The 16144-nt window shown below is 35.8% G+C and overlaps 1 protein-coding gene across 1 annotated transcript; it reads right to left on the bottom strand.

The window, feature by feature from the left end:
- Positions 1 to 1035: 1035 nt before the first annotated feature.
- LOC141679781 (uncharacterized) lies at positions 1036 to 1730 on the bottom strand. Its single transcript, XM_074486185.1, has 2 exons — positions 1701 to 1730; positions 1036 to 1611 (listed from the first exon to the last, which is right to left on the bottom strand). Exons 1-2 carry the CDS (start codon positions 1728 to 1730, stop codon positions 1036 to 1038), a joined length of 606 nt encoding a protein of 201 aa, XP_074342286.1.
- Positions 1731 to 16144: the final 14414 nt, after the last annotated feature.

Genomic DNA, 16144 nt, shown 5'->3' with positions numbered 1-16144 from the left:
AGTGAAAATGTACTTCAGGCTCTTGTGATCCGTATATATCTCATATTTCTCTCCATATAGATAATGTCTCCATAGCTTCAAGGCAAATACAATTGCAGCCAGTTCCAAGTCGTGAGTTGGGTACCTTTGTTCGTGAGGCGTAAGTTGTCTTGACGCGTAGGCTATCACCTTCCCATGTTGCATTAAAATACAGCCCAATCCTTTGTGTGACGCATCACTGAATATCACAAAATCTCCTTTATCATATGGCAGAGCTAAAACTGGAGCAGTAACCAACTTTTGCTTTAATTCTTGAAAAATCCTTTCACATTTCTCCGTCCGTTCAAACTTCTCATTCTTTCGGGTCAATTTTGTTAATGGTACCACAATCTTAGAAAAATCCTTCATAAATCTTCGATAGTATCCGGCCAATCCCATAAAACTTCTAACTTCAGTTGGGGTCTTCGGCCTCTCCCAGTTCATTACAGCTTCTATCTTTGCTGGATCAACTCGAATCCCTTCCCTACTGAAAATGTGTCCTAGAAACTGAACTTCTCGCAACCAAAATTCACACTTCGAAAATTTTGCATATAACTTCTCCTTTCTTAAAGTCTCCAAAGCTATTCTCAGATGTTCAGCATGTTCTTCCTCGGTCTTTGAGTATATTAAAATGTCGTTGATAAACACAATGACAAACTTATCCAAGTACTCCTTGAATACTCGATTCATCAAATCCATTAAGGCGGCTGGCGTATTTGTCAATCCGAATGCCATAACTAGAAACTCGTAATGTCCGTATCTGGTTCTGAAAGCAGTCTTTGGTATGTCTTTCGGCTTAATCTTCAGCTGATGATATCCCGATCGCAAGTCAATCTTTGAGAAATAAGTCGCTCCTTTAAGTTGATCAAACAAGTCATCAATACGAGGTAACGGATACCTATTCTTAATGGTCAATTTGTTCAACTCTCTATAGTCAATACACAATCTCATACTTCCGTCCTTCTTTTTCATAAACAAAACTGGAGCACCCCATGGAGATACACTCGGCCTTATAACTCATTTATCCAATAGTTCTTGTAATTTCTTGGCCAATTCCTTCATTTCTGCTGGTGCCATACGATAAGGTGCCTTCGATACCGGTTCCACGCCGGGCGCTAAGTCGATAGAAAATTCGATTTGACGGTCAGGCAGCAATCCAAGAAGTTCGTCAGGAAATACATCGGGAAATTCGCTAACTGTCGGAATACTTCCTATATTTGGTGTCTCCTTAGATCTATCAATTACGTGAGCCAAATACCCTTCACACCCTTGTCTTAACAGTCTTTTAGCTTGAATTATTGTCAAAAATGTCTTAACTTGCTTCTGCCCTTTAATCTCTACTCTCTTTCCTTGAGGGGAATTAAGAATCACTTTCTTCTTCTTACAATCTATCTGAGCACCATGATCTGCTAACCAATTCATTCCTACTATAACGTCAAATTCTCCTAATTGGAAAGGTATGAGGGAAGCAGGGAAACTATGGCCTGAAATCTCTACTTTACACTGAGGGCAAACATCTTTAACATATACTCGTTCTTGATTAGCCAAAATGAAAGATAAAGGTTCAACTAATGGTTCAGTTTCATAATTCAACTTGCCAATAAAAGATTCAGATATGAAAGATCTAGTAGCTCCGGAATCAAATAGCACTTTAGCATTGATGTTGTTGACAGAAAGCGTACCTGCCACAACTTCAGAACTCTAAACAGCATCTTTGATGTTCATGTTGAATGTACGGGCCTGAGCAGGATAAGAGGGAGGAAACACTGGAGTTGCAGATTCAGAAGGTTGATTTGAAGGAAGTTAAAGAATTGGAACCGAAGATGTCATTGCTTGATTGAAAGGAGCGGCCATCAATTGCATCAACTTGTTATTTCCGGGGGTCTTGCAATCCCTCGACATGTGATCAGTCTTTCCACATTTAAAGCATATAACAGAAGGCTTCGGGTTCCGGTACTCATTCGCATAATGACCTTTCATATTGCACTTGTAACAGACGATGTCAGCCTTATTGCAGCTGCCCGTGTGTCTCTTGTTACAGAATTTACACTTCAGATTTGTTGCTTGCTGGAATCTCTGCCCTTGAATCCTATTCCTCTGACTCTTACTATCACCTTTCTTAAAGCTTCGGGATCCTCCTTGGTTCTGGAATCCAAACTTCTTGAAATTCTTTCCACTTTGGCTTCCTTGAGCCGATCCTTGTCCACTACTTCCAAACTTTCTTTTCTTACTCTCTTTCTCCTTCGAATTTTGGTCACTTTCTCCTTCAATAACCATTGCCTTTTGGACCACTTCAGCATATGTGACCAATTCAAAAGCAGCCACTCTGCTTCGTAGCCAAGGCTTCAATCCTTGTTGAAATCTTTTCGCTCTCTTCTCATCCGTGTCCACGTAATCTCCAACAAACCTAGCCAATTCAGTGAATTTATTCTCATACTCTCCCACAGTCATTCCTTCTTGCTTCAATTCAAAGAACTTCAATTCCATTTGAGTCTGTATATACCCCAGGAAATACTTTTCTAGGAAAATCTTCTTGAATCTATCCCAAGAAATAACTCTTTCTTCTTCTAGAGCATGAAAGGAATATGTCCTAAGTCCAATCATGTATAAGGATTTAGGAATAACTTTTATATAATCTGTTTTGATTTCATTGATATTAATAAAAGACTTGTTTTGTTTTTATTACGGGCTTTATCTATTTAAGTGTTTAAATAAGATATACCATAGTTTAGAGTAAAGCTTTTTATGGATTATGATGAGATCATAATAGTGAGACCTAAAAAGATGATAACTCCAAACTTAAATAGTTCCTGGTCATAGGATTACTAACTGGTAATTAATAATCCGCAAAGATCGGTACATACTATGCTTGCTTCATTATGAAGGATGTCTGTTCTCATAGACATTTGTGTGGTGACACTATAGCTAATATGTAGGTGCTTATTATAGAATAAGTTCACTGAACATGACTCGCACTGCTGAACAACTGATGGAGTTCACTCACGCGTCAGCAGTTGTTCACATAGTGATAGTTGTACAAGTATCCTTAGACTTGATGTCATCATAGTCATCTTGTGTACAATGAACTATGCTTTGGTTTAGATCTTAGTCTCCAGGGACAATTATTAGGGCTCTTCTGGGTATAGGAATTTGTACACGAAGATAGTGTATGATCAATAAAGGATCTACCCCTTCCAGTGAAGGAAGCGAATCTTCAAGGCTGATCCACTTATGCTAGTTCAGGAATCTCTGGCCAGAGTGAATGAAATTAGAAAGGAGTTTCTAATTTGCATAGAACTACGCATAGTAAATGGTAAGCAAGTGATTGAATTAGATAGGCTTGACACGAGATCCATGCCTTGTATTTAATCGGGACATTGTAGGGCAGAAGGAGTTTATTGTACGGTAACTATTCACTGAATAGGTTCTTGGTATTCTAAGCAGTGAATTCATATTATCCGGATAGTCGCGATATGCTGAGAAGTATCCCTCACGATGTAGAATAAATATGATTAATTAATTAATCATATTTAATAAATTAGAGAATTTCTATAAATAATGATAAAATAGTTTTATTATTATTTATTTCTACTACCGGCTTAATATTGAACCTACAGGGTCACACCATAAAAAGAGAATGATTTAATGGTGGAGGAATTAATTAATAATGGCTAAATAATTATTTATTTGTGAAATAAATAATTAATTGGAAAATTTAATAATTGATTAAATGAGATTTAATTGATTATAAATTAATTAAGAAAAGTTCTTAATATTATTAATTAAAGGATTTAATTTTTGGAAATTAAATCAAGAGAGAGAATTATTTCTAAAGTGTTTAGAAAAAGGATTAATTAAAAGGTGTTTTAATTATTAATGAGAATAATAAATGGGATAATAATAATATTATTTATGGGAAAATTTCAGCTGAAAATTTTGCCTATAAATACACTATTATAGACCCTATTTTATTCCAACCCACATCGAACCCGAAAACCCAAAAAGTTTGGAAAACCCAATTTTCTCCACCTCTTCCTCCTCCTTAACATCGTTTTCTTGGTGGATACCGGTGGAGTGCTTCACACTTGAGGAGCAACTGCTAAGGATCTCTGATCGTTGTCTCCGAATTATTTTAAAAGGTTAAATTCGATCCCTCGAATTTTTATTCATGATCTGTATGCTTTTATTTGGATTTTATATGTGTAAAAGTGTTTTGCCATGCCCCGCTGCGGTTAAAAATCCAACAATGGTATCAGAGCATAGGTTGTATGCATACAGATCTGTGGTAAAAATTTCAGAATTTTATGTGCTTGTATGAATTAATTATGATTTTTACAAGTTATACTATGGATTAATTTTATCTGATGAGAATCGTTTCTCAGAATAATTTTGAATGTTGATCTGGGTTCTACAAGTGTTGTAGATCGTCTGGGTATTTTTTTCATAATTTTAGGATGTATAGATTTTTTATTATGAATTTTTGAAGTTCTTACAATTAAATTCGTAATTAAATAAATCTTATATATATATTTATATGAATTGTTTGTATGTATATATCTGTTATCTATTTGTACTGCTGCTGTCTTGTCTGTGTGATGGCACGGGAAGGAAAGAAAAGCAGACAGGGAACATGACTATCAGGCTCGTTTTTCGAGGTAGGCGGCGGCGGTGGCAGAAAATGAAAAAATAAAATAAAATATAGGGGTGTCACACATTCCGGGAATGCGTTACACACCTGTGGCGCATTCACGGAATGCGTTACACCCTTTAATGGCTTAAAAGGGGTGTAACGCATCACCGGAATGCGTTACAGGGCGTGTAACGCGTTCCTCTAATGCGTTACAGCCCGTTTGTTGATTTTAAAATTGATTTTCTGGGAGTTTCGTAACTCCGTTTTGGGCGTGCAATATACCGTTGGATTCATTTTTCCGAGACGGATCTAATGGAGTGATCAATTTTAGTTTATATAAAAGTTTTGAACTGTATATATTTCCATGAAGTGTTTTAAAGATGTTTTTGACTGTTTTAATTGCTTTTAAATGCTTCATGTGATACATAGAGATGTATAATGCTTAGACTAATGTGCTAGATGATATAACATGCCTACCTTGATGTTTATTCATGTTTATATATGTGATATATGCTTAGTTTATCATGCGATGATAGATTTAGGTGAACTTAAATAAACATAAGGCGTTTGTTAGACAACCTAGTATAGTGAAATTGTTTCATAACCTTAATAATAATATTATGAATACAATCATGAGATTCTTGTGTTTATGAAACACGTAATTGAATATGAATTTTCGATATGAGAGAAAGGATGATTCTGTCAACAACAGATTTTTATATGTAAGAAAGGGTTATTAAGTGACGCCTCTTGACAATGCTCCACCTGATCTGGGAATCATCTGATTATTGATTATTGATTTGAAATATTTAATTTAAAAGGAAGAATTTCTTTATAATATGATTATGATTGTAACGTAATATAATCCCTCTAATATTAAATAATATCAAGTAGTAATTGGCCAATGATACAACGGGCTTGTGTCGGTCATAGCCTTCCAACATGATAGAAAATAGTTCTTATTTTTGAATCATTGTCGGTTCGTGCTATAGCCGAAGGCTTTGATTTCAAAATAAGAAATACTTGTCTATTACATAGAGATGTGTACATTGAATAAGAATCTAAAGGTCGGTACGTGCTACAGCCGTGGGCCTTTGGGGACTGATTCAACTGTACGGAATGTTGGGTTAGACTTGACTTAGAATATTGAGTTTTTCGTGCTACAGCCGAGACTCAATTATTCAAGAGGCTAAAGTTTGATTAGGGAATAACATGAGATGTAATTGACAAGAGTTGTCTGCCTATTGAACATTACATGGCGGTTCGTGCTACAGCCGGGGTCGTGTAATGGAATGTAGGATCCCTATTCCCACTAGCATTATGAATGCTTAATTTTTCACGTAGGGGGTTGAATAAATTAGGAAAACTAGTGGGAGCCACTTATGAATAAAGACCCGATTCATATAGTGTTTTGAAATGAAATCGAATATTTGCTAAGTGTTGTTATGTGTTTATCATTTACAGATTTACTTTGTACGTTATGTCTTCTGCACTATCACTCAGGAGCATACTAGATGCTCACAAATTGACTGGTCCTAATTATGCTAACTGGCTTCGAAACTTGAGAATTGTTCTCAGGATTGAGAAGCTGGAATACGTGATTGACTCACCTAAGCCTACTGAACCTGCTAGTGATGCACATAATGATGAACATATTGTGTATTGTAAGTGGATAGATGATGCAAATGTTGCTCAATGCATCATGCTAGCTTCTATGAACATTGAGCTACAGAAGCAACATGAGCATATGGATGCTCACACTATCCTCATGCATCTACAAGAGTTGTATGATGTGGTAGGGAGGACAGCTCGATATGAGATATCGAAGGAGCTGTTCGGGTGTAGGATGTCTGAGGGATCATCTGTGAATGACCATGTACTTAAGATGATCAATTTGATTGAACGTCTTGGACAACTTGGTTTTACCATGGATGGGGAGCTGAGCCAAGACTTGGTCTTGCAATCGCTTTCGAGTTCGTTCTCGCAGTTTGTTGTGAACTTTCACATGAATAAGTTGGATGTCAGCCTGCCTGAACTCCACAACATGTTGAAAACTGCGGAATCGAATTTTTCCCCTAAGAAGAGTTCTGTTCTTCTAATTGGTGAAGGTTCCAATCCTAAGAAAAGGAAGAGGAATTCTTCCAAGAAGAAGAAAGTAGGTGAGAAAATGCCGGTTCCACCAAAAGCTGAAGACCCCAAGAGTAAAGTTGTTTGCTTTCACTGTAATAAGGTGGGGCACTGGAAGAGGAACTGCAAGGTTTACCTTGCAGAATTGAAAAAGAAGAAGGGTAGTGAGACTACCGCTTCTGATTCAGGTATGTTCATGATAGAAGTGAATATGTCATTAAATCAAATTTCTACTTGGGTATTAGATACCGCCTGTGGTTCTCATATATGCAATTGTTGCAGGGACCAAGGAGAAGTAGGACTCTTGAGGAAGAGGAGGTGATTCTACTGATGGAAATGGAGCAAGAGTTGCTGCTGAAGATGTAGAATCATTTCATTTAAATAGGCCTACGGGCAAGACTATTGTTTGAAATAATTGTTATTTTATTCCCTCGATTGTGAGGAATATTATTCCCATGTTAGACTTGGCTGGATTTTCATTTATTATTGAGAATAATGAATGTTCTATTCTTAGAGATAATATTCTTTATGGACGTGGTGCTTTAAATAATGGTCTGTATGTATGTGACATAATTTATTTCATATTGAACAAACTAATAAAAGAAAAGGGATGATGAAAATCTCACTTTATAGTGGCATTGCAGTCTCCATTTAGTAGACATGGAGAGAGGGCTGTAAATTTGCTAGGAATGGTACACACAGATGTATGTGGACCAATGTCTACGCAAGCCATGGGTGGATTTTCATACTTCATTACTTTCATAGATGATAGATCTGGATTCGGATATGTGTTTGATGAAACACAAGTCTGAGGCCTTTGCAAAGTTCAAAGAATATAAGTATGAAGTGGAGAAACAACCAAACATAGTATTATAACTCTTCGATTAGATCGAGGTGGTGAATACTTGAACAGAGAGTTTCTGGATTATCTCAAAATAAATGGTATAGTCTCCCAGTGGACTCCTCCAGATTAGTATCTGAAAGGAGAAATCGAACTTTGTTAGACATAGTTCGGTCCATGATGAGCTATGCAAATCTTCCAGTATTCCTATGGGGTTATGCATTGGAAACCTCAGCATATTTACTGAATAAGGTGCCTTCCAAAATCTGTTCCTCAAACTTCATATGAGATATGGAAAGAAAGGAAACCGAGTCTTAAACACGTTAAGATTTGGGGATGTCCAACTTATGTCAAGAAAGTTGACCCAGATAAGCTGGAATATCGATCCGGAAAATGTAGTTTTGTGGGATATCCTAAAGAGACTTTAGGGTATTACTTTTGCACCGATCATCGGATGTTTGTCTCCAGACATGCTACCTTCTTGGAAAAGGAGTTTATCCTTGAAGGAAACAATGGGAGCAAAATTGAACTTGATGAAGTTCAAGAAGCACAAACTACTATAGATCGAGTGGAAACACCTGTTCTGACTGAACAACCTTTTGTGGAACAGCCCATTCATAGGTCAGGGAGAGTGTCTCGCCAACCTGAGAGGTAATATGGCCTTGTCATTGAGAATGACAATGAGTTGTCGATCATTAATGATGACGACCCTGTGACCTATAATGAGGCTATGAGTAGTGTTGACTCAGAGAAATGGCATAGTGCCATGAAATCCAGAATGGAATCTATGCATACGGTATATAAAAGATAGATTATAGCAGATGGCCAGGTGGAGACCTTTAAGGCCAGGCTTTTGGGAAAAGGATTCAAACAAAGGCAATGGATTGACTTTGATGAAACCTTTTACCTGTAGCCCTGTTAAAATCAGTTTGGATTTTGCTTGCGAATGCTGCTTACTACGACTATGTGATCTGGCAAATAGCCAGATGGTTTTCTTTCCAAGGGAAATGAAAACCTAGTGTGTAAGCTGCTGCGAACCATATGTGGTTTAAAGCAAGCTTCTCGAAAGATGGAACATTCGTTTTGATGAGACAATCAAAGAGTTTGATTTTATCAAAAAACGTAGATGAACCATGCGTCTACAAAAGGGTTAGTGGGAGCGCGGTAACATTTCTTGTATTGTATTGAATTAGAGTTGACACACATAACAACATAGCAGACCCACTCACAAAGCTACTTTATGAAAGTCACTTTGATCGTCATAAAGACAAGATGGGTATTAGATACCAGAGTGATTGGCTTTAGTACAAGTGGGAGATTGAAAGGAATATGTCCTAAGTCCAATCATGTATAAGGATTTAGGAATAACTTTTATGTAATCTGTTTTGATTTCATTGATATTAATAAAAGACTTGTTTTATTTTTATGACGGGCTTTATCTATTTAAGTGTTTAAATAAGATATACCATAGTTTAGAGTAAAGCTTTTTATGGATTATGATGAGATCATAATAGTGAGACCTAAAGAGATGATAACTCTAAACTTAAATAGTTCCTGGTCATAGGATTACTAACTGGTAATTAATAATCCGCAAAGATCGGTACATACTATGCTTGCTTCATTATGAAGGATGTCTGTTCTCATAGACATTTGTGTGGTGACACTATAGCTAGTATGTATGTGCTTATTATAGAATAAGTTCACTGAACATGACTTGCACAGATGAACAACTGATGGAGTTCACTCACGTGTCAGCAGTTGTTCACATAGTGATAGTTGTACAAGTATCCTTAGACTTGAGGTCATCATAGTCATCTTGTGTATACTGAACTATGCTTTGGTTTAGTTCTTAGTCTTCAGGGACAATTATTAGGGCTCTTCTGGGTATAGGAATTTGTACACGAAGATAGTGTATGATCAATAAAGGATCTACCCCTTCCAGTGAAGGAAGCGAATGTTCGAGGCTGATCCACTTATGCTAGTTCAGGAATCTCTGGCCAGAGTGAATGAAATTAGAAAGGAGTTTCTAATTTGCATAGAACTACGCATAGTAAATGGTAAGCAAGTGATTGAATTAGATAGGCTTGACACGAGATCCATGCCTTGTATTTAATCGGGACATTGTAGGGTAGAAGGAGTTTATTGTACGGTAACTATTCACTGAATAGGTTCTTGGTATTCTAAGCAGTGAATTCATATTATCCGGATAGTCGCGATATGCTGAGAAGTATCCCTCACGATGTAGAATAAATGTGATTAATTAATTAATCATATTTAATAAATTAGAGAATTTATATAAATAATGATAAAATAGTTTTATTATTATTTATTTCTACTACCGGCTTAATATTGAACCTACAGGGTCACAACATAAAAAGAGAATGATTTAATGATGGAGGAATAAATTAATAATGGCTAAATAATTATTTATTTGTGAAATAAATAATTAATTGGCAAATTTAATAATTGATTAAATGAGATTTAATTGATTATAAATTAATTAAGAAAAGTTCTTAATATTATTAATTAAAGGATTTAATTTTTGGAAATTAAATCAAGTCAAGAGAGAGAATTATTTCTAAAGTGTTTAGAAAAAGAATTAATAATTAAAAGGTGTTTTAATTATTAATGAGAATAATAAATGGGATAATAATAATATTATTTATGGGAAAATTTCAGCTGAAAATTTTGCCTATAAATACACTATTATAGACCCTATTTTATTCCAACCCACATTGAACCCGAAAACCCAAAAAGTTTGGAAAACCCAATTCTCTCCACCTCCTTCCTCCTCCTTAACATCGTTTTCTTGGTGGATACCGGTGGAGTGCTTCACACTTGAGGAGCAACTGCTAAGGATCTCTGATCGTTGTCTCCGAATTATTTTAAAAGGTTAGATTCGATCCCTCAAATTTTTATTCATGATCTGTATGCTTTTATTTGGATTTTATATGTGTAAAAGTGTTTTGCCATGCCCCGCTGCGGTTAGAAATCCAACAGAGCACGGGCTGACTCCCACCAATAGTTCGCTTCGCCTTTCGGAAAATAAAACGCATAATCGACCTTTATTTCTTCTTTAACAGCATCTAGCATGAAAGCTTTCTCCATCTCTTTATGCCAAGATTAGGCTTTTACAGGGACTGGAGTTCCACAAAACTCTGATGGTTTCACAGCTTGGAACGATTTGAAAGTTGTAGGGGTTGGTGATGGTAGAGGTGGTTGTTGAAGTTGTTGCTGAAGAAGTTGTTGTTGTTGAGCAAGGGTAACAGATTGTTGGTGAAATATTTGCATAAGTTGAGCCAAGTTGGGTGGTGGATCTTCATGATCCCTGGTATTGGTGTTGCGGGCTCTACGAGGAGGCATGATTCTGAATGTAGACAAGAAAGGTTTATTCACAGTTCAATATTTGCATAGACAAGTTATAGTAAAGGTAAATATTAAGCACTGAGATTTTATTCAAGAGATATCTTAGGAAAGGATTAGACATGATCAAGTTTTTAAAGAGGTCAACAGAATTTAATCAACAATTTTTATCTAAGCAAGTATATAAAATGGTAATGAGATGGCAATATCATAGAGATAATTAAAGTGCGAATTTAATAGTAGTTCTAATGAAAGGTGCGAAATAGAGTACAAACAGGAAATAAAGTGCAAATAAAGTCTTCCCAAAATAATCCGGGTACAAGGTACAAACGGAAATCAAAGTACTAATCAACAACAATGCTAGAGATAGGTAGACTATATGATAGTCTAAGGGGATGGTGATGGGGGAACAGGGGCACGCAGACGGCTAATCACTCGGCGGAGCTCGTCAGTAATGGCGGTAAGAGAAATCTGACTCTCTCTCTCACGGTGTGGAATCATCAATGCCAATCGGTCCTCAGCCATCTGGATGATCTCCTCAAGTCTGGCTATCAGTCGGGGTCGGTTGGGCTCGTCATCAAAGTTCTCGTGGTACAACTGATCCACCCTACGCCGAAAATTCGCGTTCTCTCCTTCCAGTCGATCAACCATAATTACCATCTGCTCGTACAGGGAGAATGGCACAGTAGAAGGGAATCCGGGAGTCGATGAGGATGATGCCTGACAATCAGTTATATATATATATGCTGTTATAAATAAAAGGGTCAGAAAACCTATAGATTCTAACACCCCAAAAACCCAATTAATCTAAGTTCATCCTATTCTCTAAATTCCTATCTTATATTCATTTATCCTATGTTGTTCAGTGACTCAAACCTGTGCCTCTGATACTAAAACTGTGACGGACCCACTAATACTAACTAGCAATAATAGTAATAGAGATAAACAAAGCAGTAAAGGACTACAACTAGTTAATTAATATTACAGAAGCATAAATCCAAGTCCCCGAATCCACATGTAAGAGTTTGAACAACATCTTAACAACTAATAATACAAAAGTCTAATATCCAAAGTCAAATACATCTACCAATTTTAATTTCCCAGAAGTTCTCTAAACATTAGGGAACAACCAGTTCCCTACCTACTCCAACACTTGATGGTAGGCATACCCTGAACCACCACAATTCTTACGCGCGGTCTTCTTGAAACGAGGAATCTTCGGGCTTAACTGAAGGGATAAAATCAATAACAATATTAATGAGCAAAACACTCAACAAGTGAATAATAGGGTACAACAGTTCATCATATGCTCAATAAAACAGTAACAGAAGGGAAATAACAATATAAATTTTTCAAGTAAAGTTCAAGATTTTAACAAGTGAATGGAATTGAAATCACACAGCGCTATGAGCAATGAGGGGTGATCAGCCCACATCAAAGCTCCGAACCACATAACCAGTGATTCACAACCATTGAGGATCCTCGACACACATTGGCCATATAAAACCATCAGGCTCCCTGCTACTGAGGTTTTTATAACTTTAACAGTGACTGGCACCTCAGTCTTATCATATCATTCAATTCCTTTTTAATAACTCATTTCAATTTAAAAGGGGTTCTTGATCAAGGATAATATAACAAGGGGTTGGTAATGACAAAGTTCAAATAAGAGAATGATAATAGTGTCTGGGTTTCCAAAGGAAATGAATCTAATGTATGAGGGTTTTAGGTTCCACTGGATATATTAAGGAACTATTTGTAGGGGGTATTCGCAGAGATACGAGGTAATATGTGAGGAAAAATGGGTGAATTCAAGTATGGAAGTGATTACCTAAGTTCAAGATCCAATTATTGAGTGATGTCAGGGACTAGTAATGTTATTAAATGATAGTCATACATTTACAGGGTGTTCAATCACAAGAAACAGAATTATAAAGATAATTTGAGAGTTCACTTGCCTGAACTATGCTTACTGAGTACTGAAATGGAATCGTCTATGGGCTCCTTTCCTGGCCTCCTACTTGAAACTATAATAAAATAGTATCCTCGTCACAACTCCTGCGAACTACCCTTTCACGTATACTATGTACATATATACATATATATATATAAATATAATTAACACACTTAATTTCAACTAATATATGCTTCACATAACACATAGCAAGAAAAGGCATGGCAATAGTACACTTAGATCCTAATCACTCAAGCAATTATCCTTTTTAACAAATAATTAACAAGACTATTACTCTTAATCCTCCTTTACAGACCTCAACACAATCTAAATTCAGTAAGGCACACTTGTTCCTCAACTCACAAGACTCACAAAACTAATGCATACTCTAAACTCTTCCCGGATGCATGCCTCGGCACCACTTGTGTGCCTCGACACAAATATACTTTTCTACCTTGGGCCTTTACTTAATTATGGTTTATACAGACTCTTATGACATAATTCAACTCCCAAACTTGACTTGACATCAAGGCCTCACTCATAAAGCACTTAAACACAATGCATTCCTCATAGACTTCCTCATGCAACTCTTATAGTGACTCTCGGGTATTTTGGTGGAAATGGGGTATCTACACCTTGGACCTTCACTCCAAACCAACTCTTTAGGTTCCTAAGACTCTAAAATAACCCTTAAAGTTGGAATGACTTAAAAACCTTACTTGGGCCTCCCTAAGCCTCAAGTGGAAGTTGACATAAATCTGCCTGCCTTGATTTCCAAACTGCCTTACTTTTACCAACTTAAAACTCACTTAAATTGTTTAATTACTGATTTTAATGACATGTTAAGCTTCCTACAACTTCTTTATACTATTATAAACCAAGTCCCAATTAATTCCTATCCTATAACATGGTTATAATGGGTCAAATATGGACTTGTACCAAATATGCCCTATTTTTAGTTCCTCTCGATTTTGTGCTTGAGCACCTAACTAAATGCATGATTTTACCCAATCTAAAGCTTCTGGACTCAAGTACATACCAAGTCCTAACTCCACTGAACTTGGGCCTAACAAGGCCTGACAAATGCATACCTAAAATGACCTAAACTTCTAGTGCTAAAATCTGTCCAAATAGGACTAATGCATCCCTTCCACCTTAACTCCCTTCTTAACCATCAAAACCAATGAACAAACCAACAACCAAACCTAATATCATGCTAACACCTACTAACCTATAGTGCCCAATGTTGATTTACAATTTTATTTAGCATGAAATTAATTATAAGGACAAGCAAAGTAACACTTCACAAGACAAGCCATCACTTAGTCATTTTAAAGCAAAAATTTGAATTACACATGCATGAAAGCATCATGACACCTACTGATTTTAATCTCTTTTAATCAATACATAATTAAACTATCATTTTAACACATAATTCGTGGCATGCACCTCATAAAAATCTAGTATCAAGGCTCAAAACAAACAAGTATGGCTTCCTAGTCTAAAATCACTTGTAAATCAACATGCAAGGGTAAATTTCAACATGAAAGGGCTATAACTAACATGAAAGTCTTAAAACTTAATATACTTGAAGAAATATATAGCATTCAAGAGTTCAAACATTACAATTCATCATTTTTAGAAGCAAAAACGGTTTATAAGTAACATGCAAAGTCATTTTTATAGAAATTTCTAAAGAACAATCTATATACATTCGGCTCTTTTAATAAATCATTGCCAAATGCTATGAACAAGATTATGACTTAGAAAGTTGAAGTAAAAATACTTCTCCAAAATAAAACTTGGCTACAAGAACACATCAACACATAATAAAACTTACCTTTTATGAGCCAAAATTTTCAAGTATAAATGTGGGAATATGAGTGAATTAGCTCCTTGATCAAAGTGTTTGAGAAAATAAAAAGAAATGAAAGAAGAGGGGTAGGGGGTGGCTTCGGCCGAGAGGGAGAGAAAGGGGAGGGGAAGGAGTAAAGTGGGTGTGCAAAAATGAGAGAGTAGCTTGTGTTTTTGGTTTTTGATTTTTTTAAAGTGGTAGTGGAATTGAGAAATGACCTCTATGCCCTTCCCACAAGATTAAGACATTTTGCATGCAAGGGTAGATGACTACTTTGCTTGGTCAAAGTGAGTGAGTGGGGTTGGAAATGACGGTTCTATCCTTGGTCTCTATTATAAGGGATTTTGCATGCAAGGGTACATTAGTTATCTAGTAATCATTTTTCTAGAATTAAAAGTTTGCTTGAAAAGAATAAATTTTAATAAATAAAGTACACTTCCATACATCACAAAAATTATACCATAAATTACTTTAAGATTTTAGAAATTTTATAAGAGTATTTTTCAAGAAATTTGAATAAAAATAATTTTTAAAAGAATTTTCTTTATAATAATACTTCTATAACAAGCCACATAAAAATATAATTTAATTAGATTTTAATGCAAATAAAGTTGTAAAAATATAATCTAGCATTATACCAATTTATCTAATCGTATAAGCGCAGAATTTCCATATCCAAATATTTGTATGAAGATTCGAATCATCACGAAAGAAAATATATTCGTATTTACTTAATTCACATAATCGCTGGAAAGCAATATTTAGAAACTTATGTACTCACAATACTGCACAGTACTGCCACATCACAGATTTTATAATATCATAATATTTACAGACGTTACAACTCTTGCTAAGAATAACCAAGTAATTGTTGGGGACAAACTTCGCTCCATTGAAAATAATATCTTTTGGTGCCATTTCTGTAAGAAATAAGTGAGAAAATATATGGTGCACAAGCTGTTTGATAAAAGTCATGTATGAAAAAGCTTCAGAGAATATGAGAGAGGGGGAGAATAAGAGAGATTAAGAATAGAAAAGTAGGTAAAAGATTAGAAAATCTTTTAACTCCTATATACATACTCTCTCCACTCAACGGTCCTTTTTAGAAGTAAAACTGACACTTGGACACTTGTCAGCCAGTAAATAGTTAAAGCAGAGTTAGTGGACACGAAAAATAAGCAATAATTAACGTGCACATGCAGTTTTTCAAGACAAGCATGTTTACCACTAACCCAAATGATTATGGCTGTTTTTATCTCACCTAATTATATTCTGATTAAATATGACTGTTACAGTATTTACCGCAAATAAGTCAAGTAAAGAATAATGCCACGTAAGCATCAGAGTGTCCATCAG

Source organism: Apium graveolens, chromosome 8 (genome assembly GCF_009905375.1).
Source record: "Apium graveolens cultivar Ventura chromosome 8, ASM990537v1, whole genome shotgun sequence".
Classification (NCBI taxonomy): domain Eukaryota; kingdom Viridiplantae; phylum Streptophyta; class Magnoliopsida; order Apiales; family Apiaceae; genus Apium; species Apium graveolens.
This window is presented reverse-complemented; position numbering and strand designations above follow the sequence as displayed.

Excerpts from the sequence above, each read along its gene's own strand:
- LOC141679781 (XM_074486185.1), bottom strand. The coding sequence starts at position 1,730 with ATGCTGTTTAGAGTTCTGAAGTTGTGGCAG. Across the intron at positions 1,612-1,700 it reads GAGTTCTGAAGTTGTGGCAG|TTGAATTATGAAACTGAACC; the intron begins GTACGCTTTCTG and ends TTTATTGGCAAG.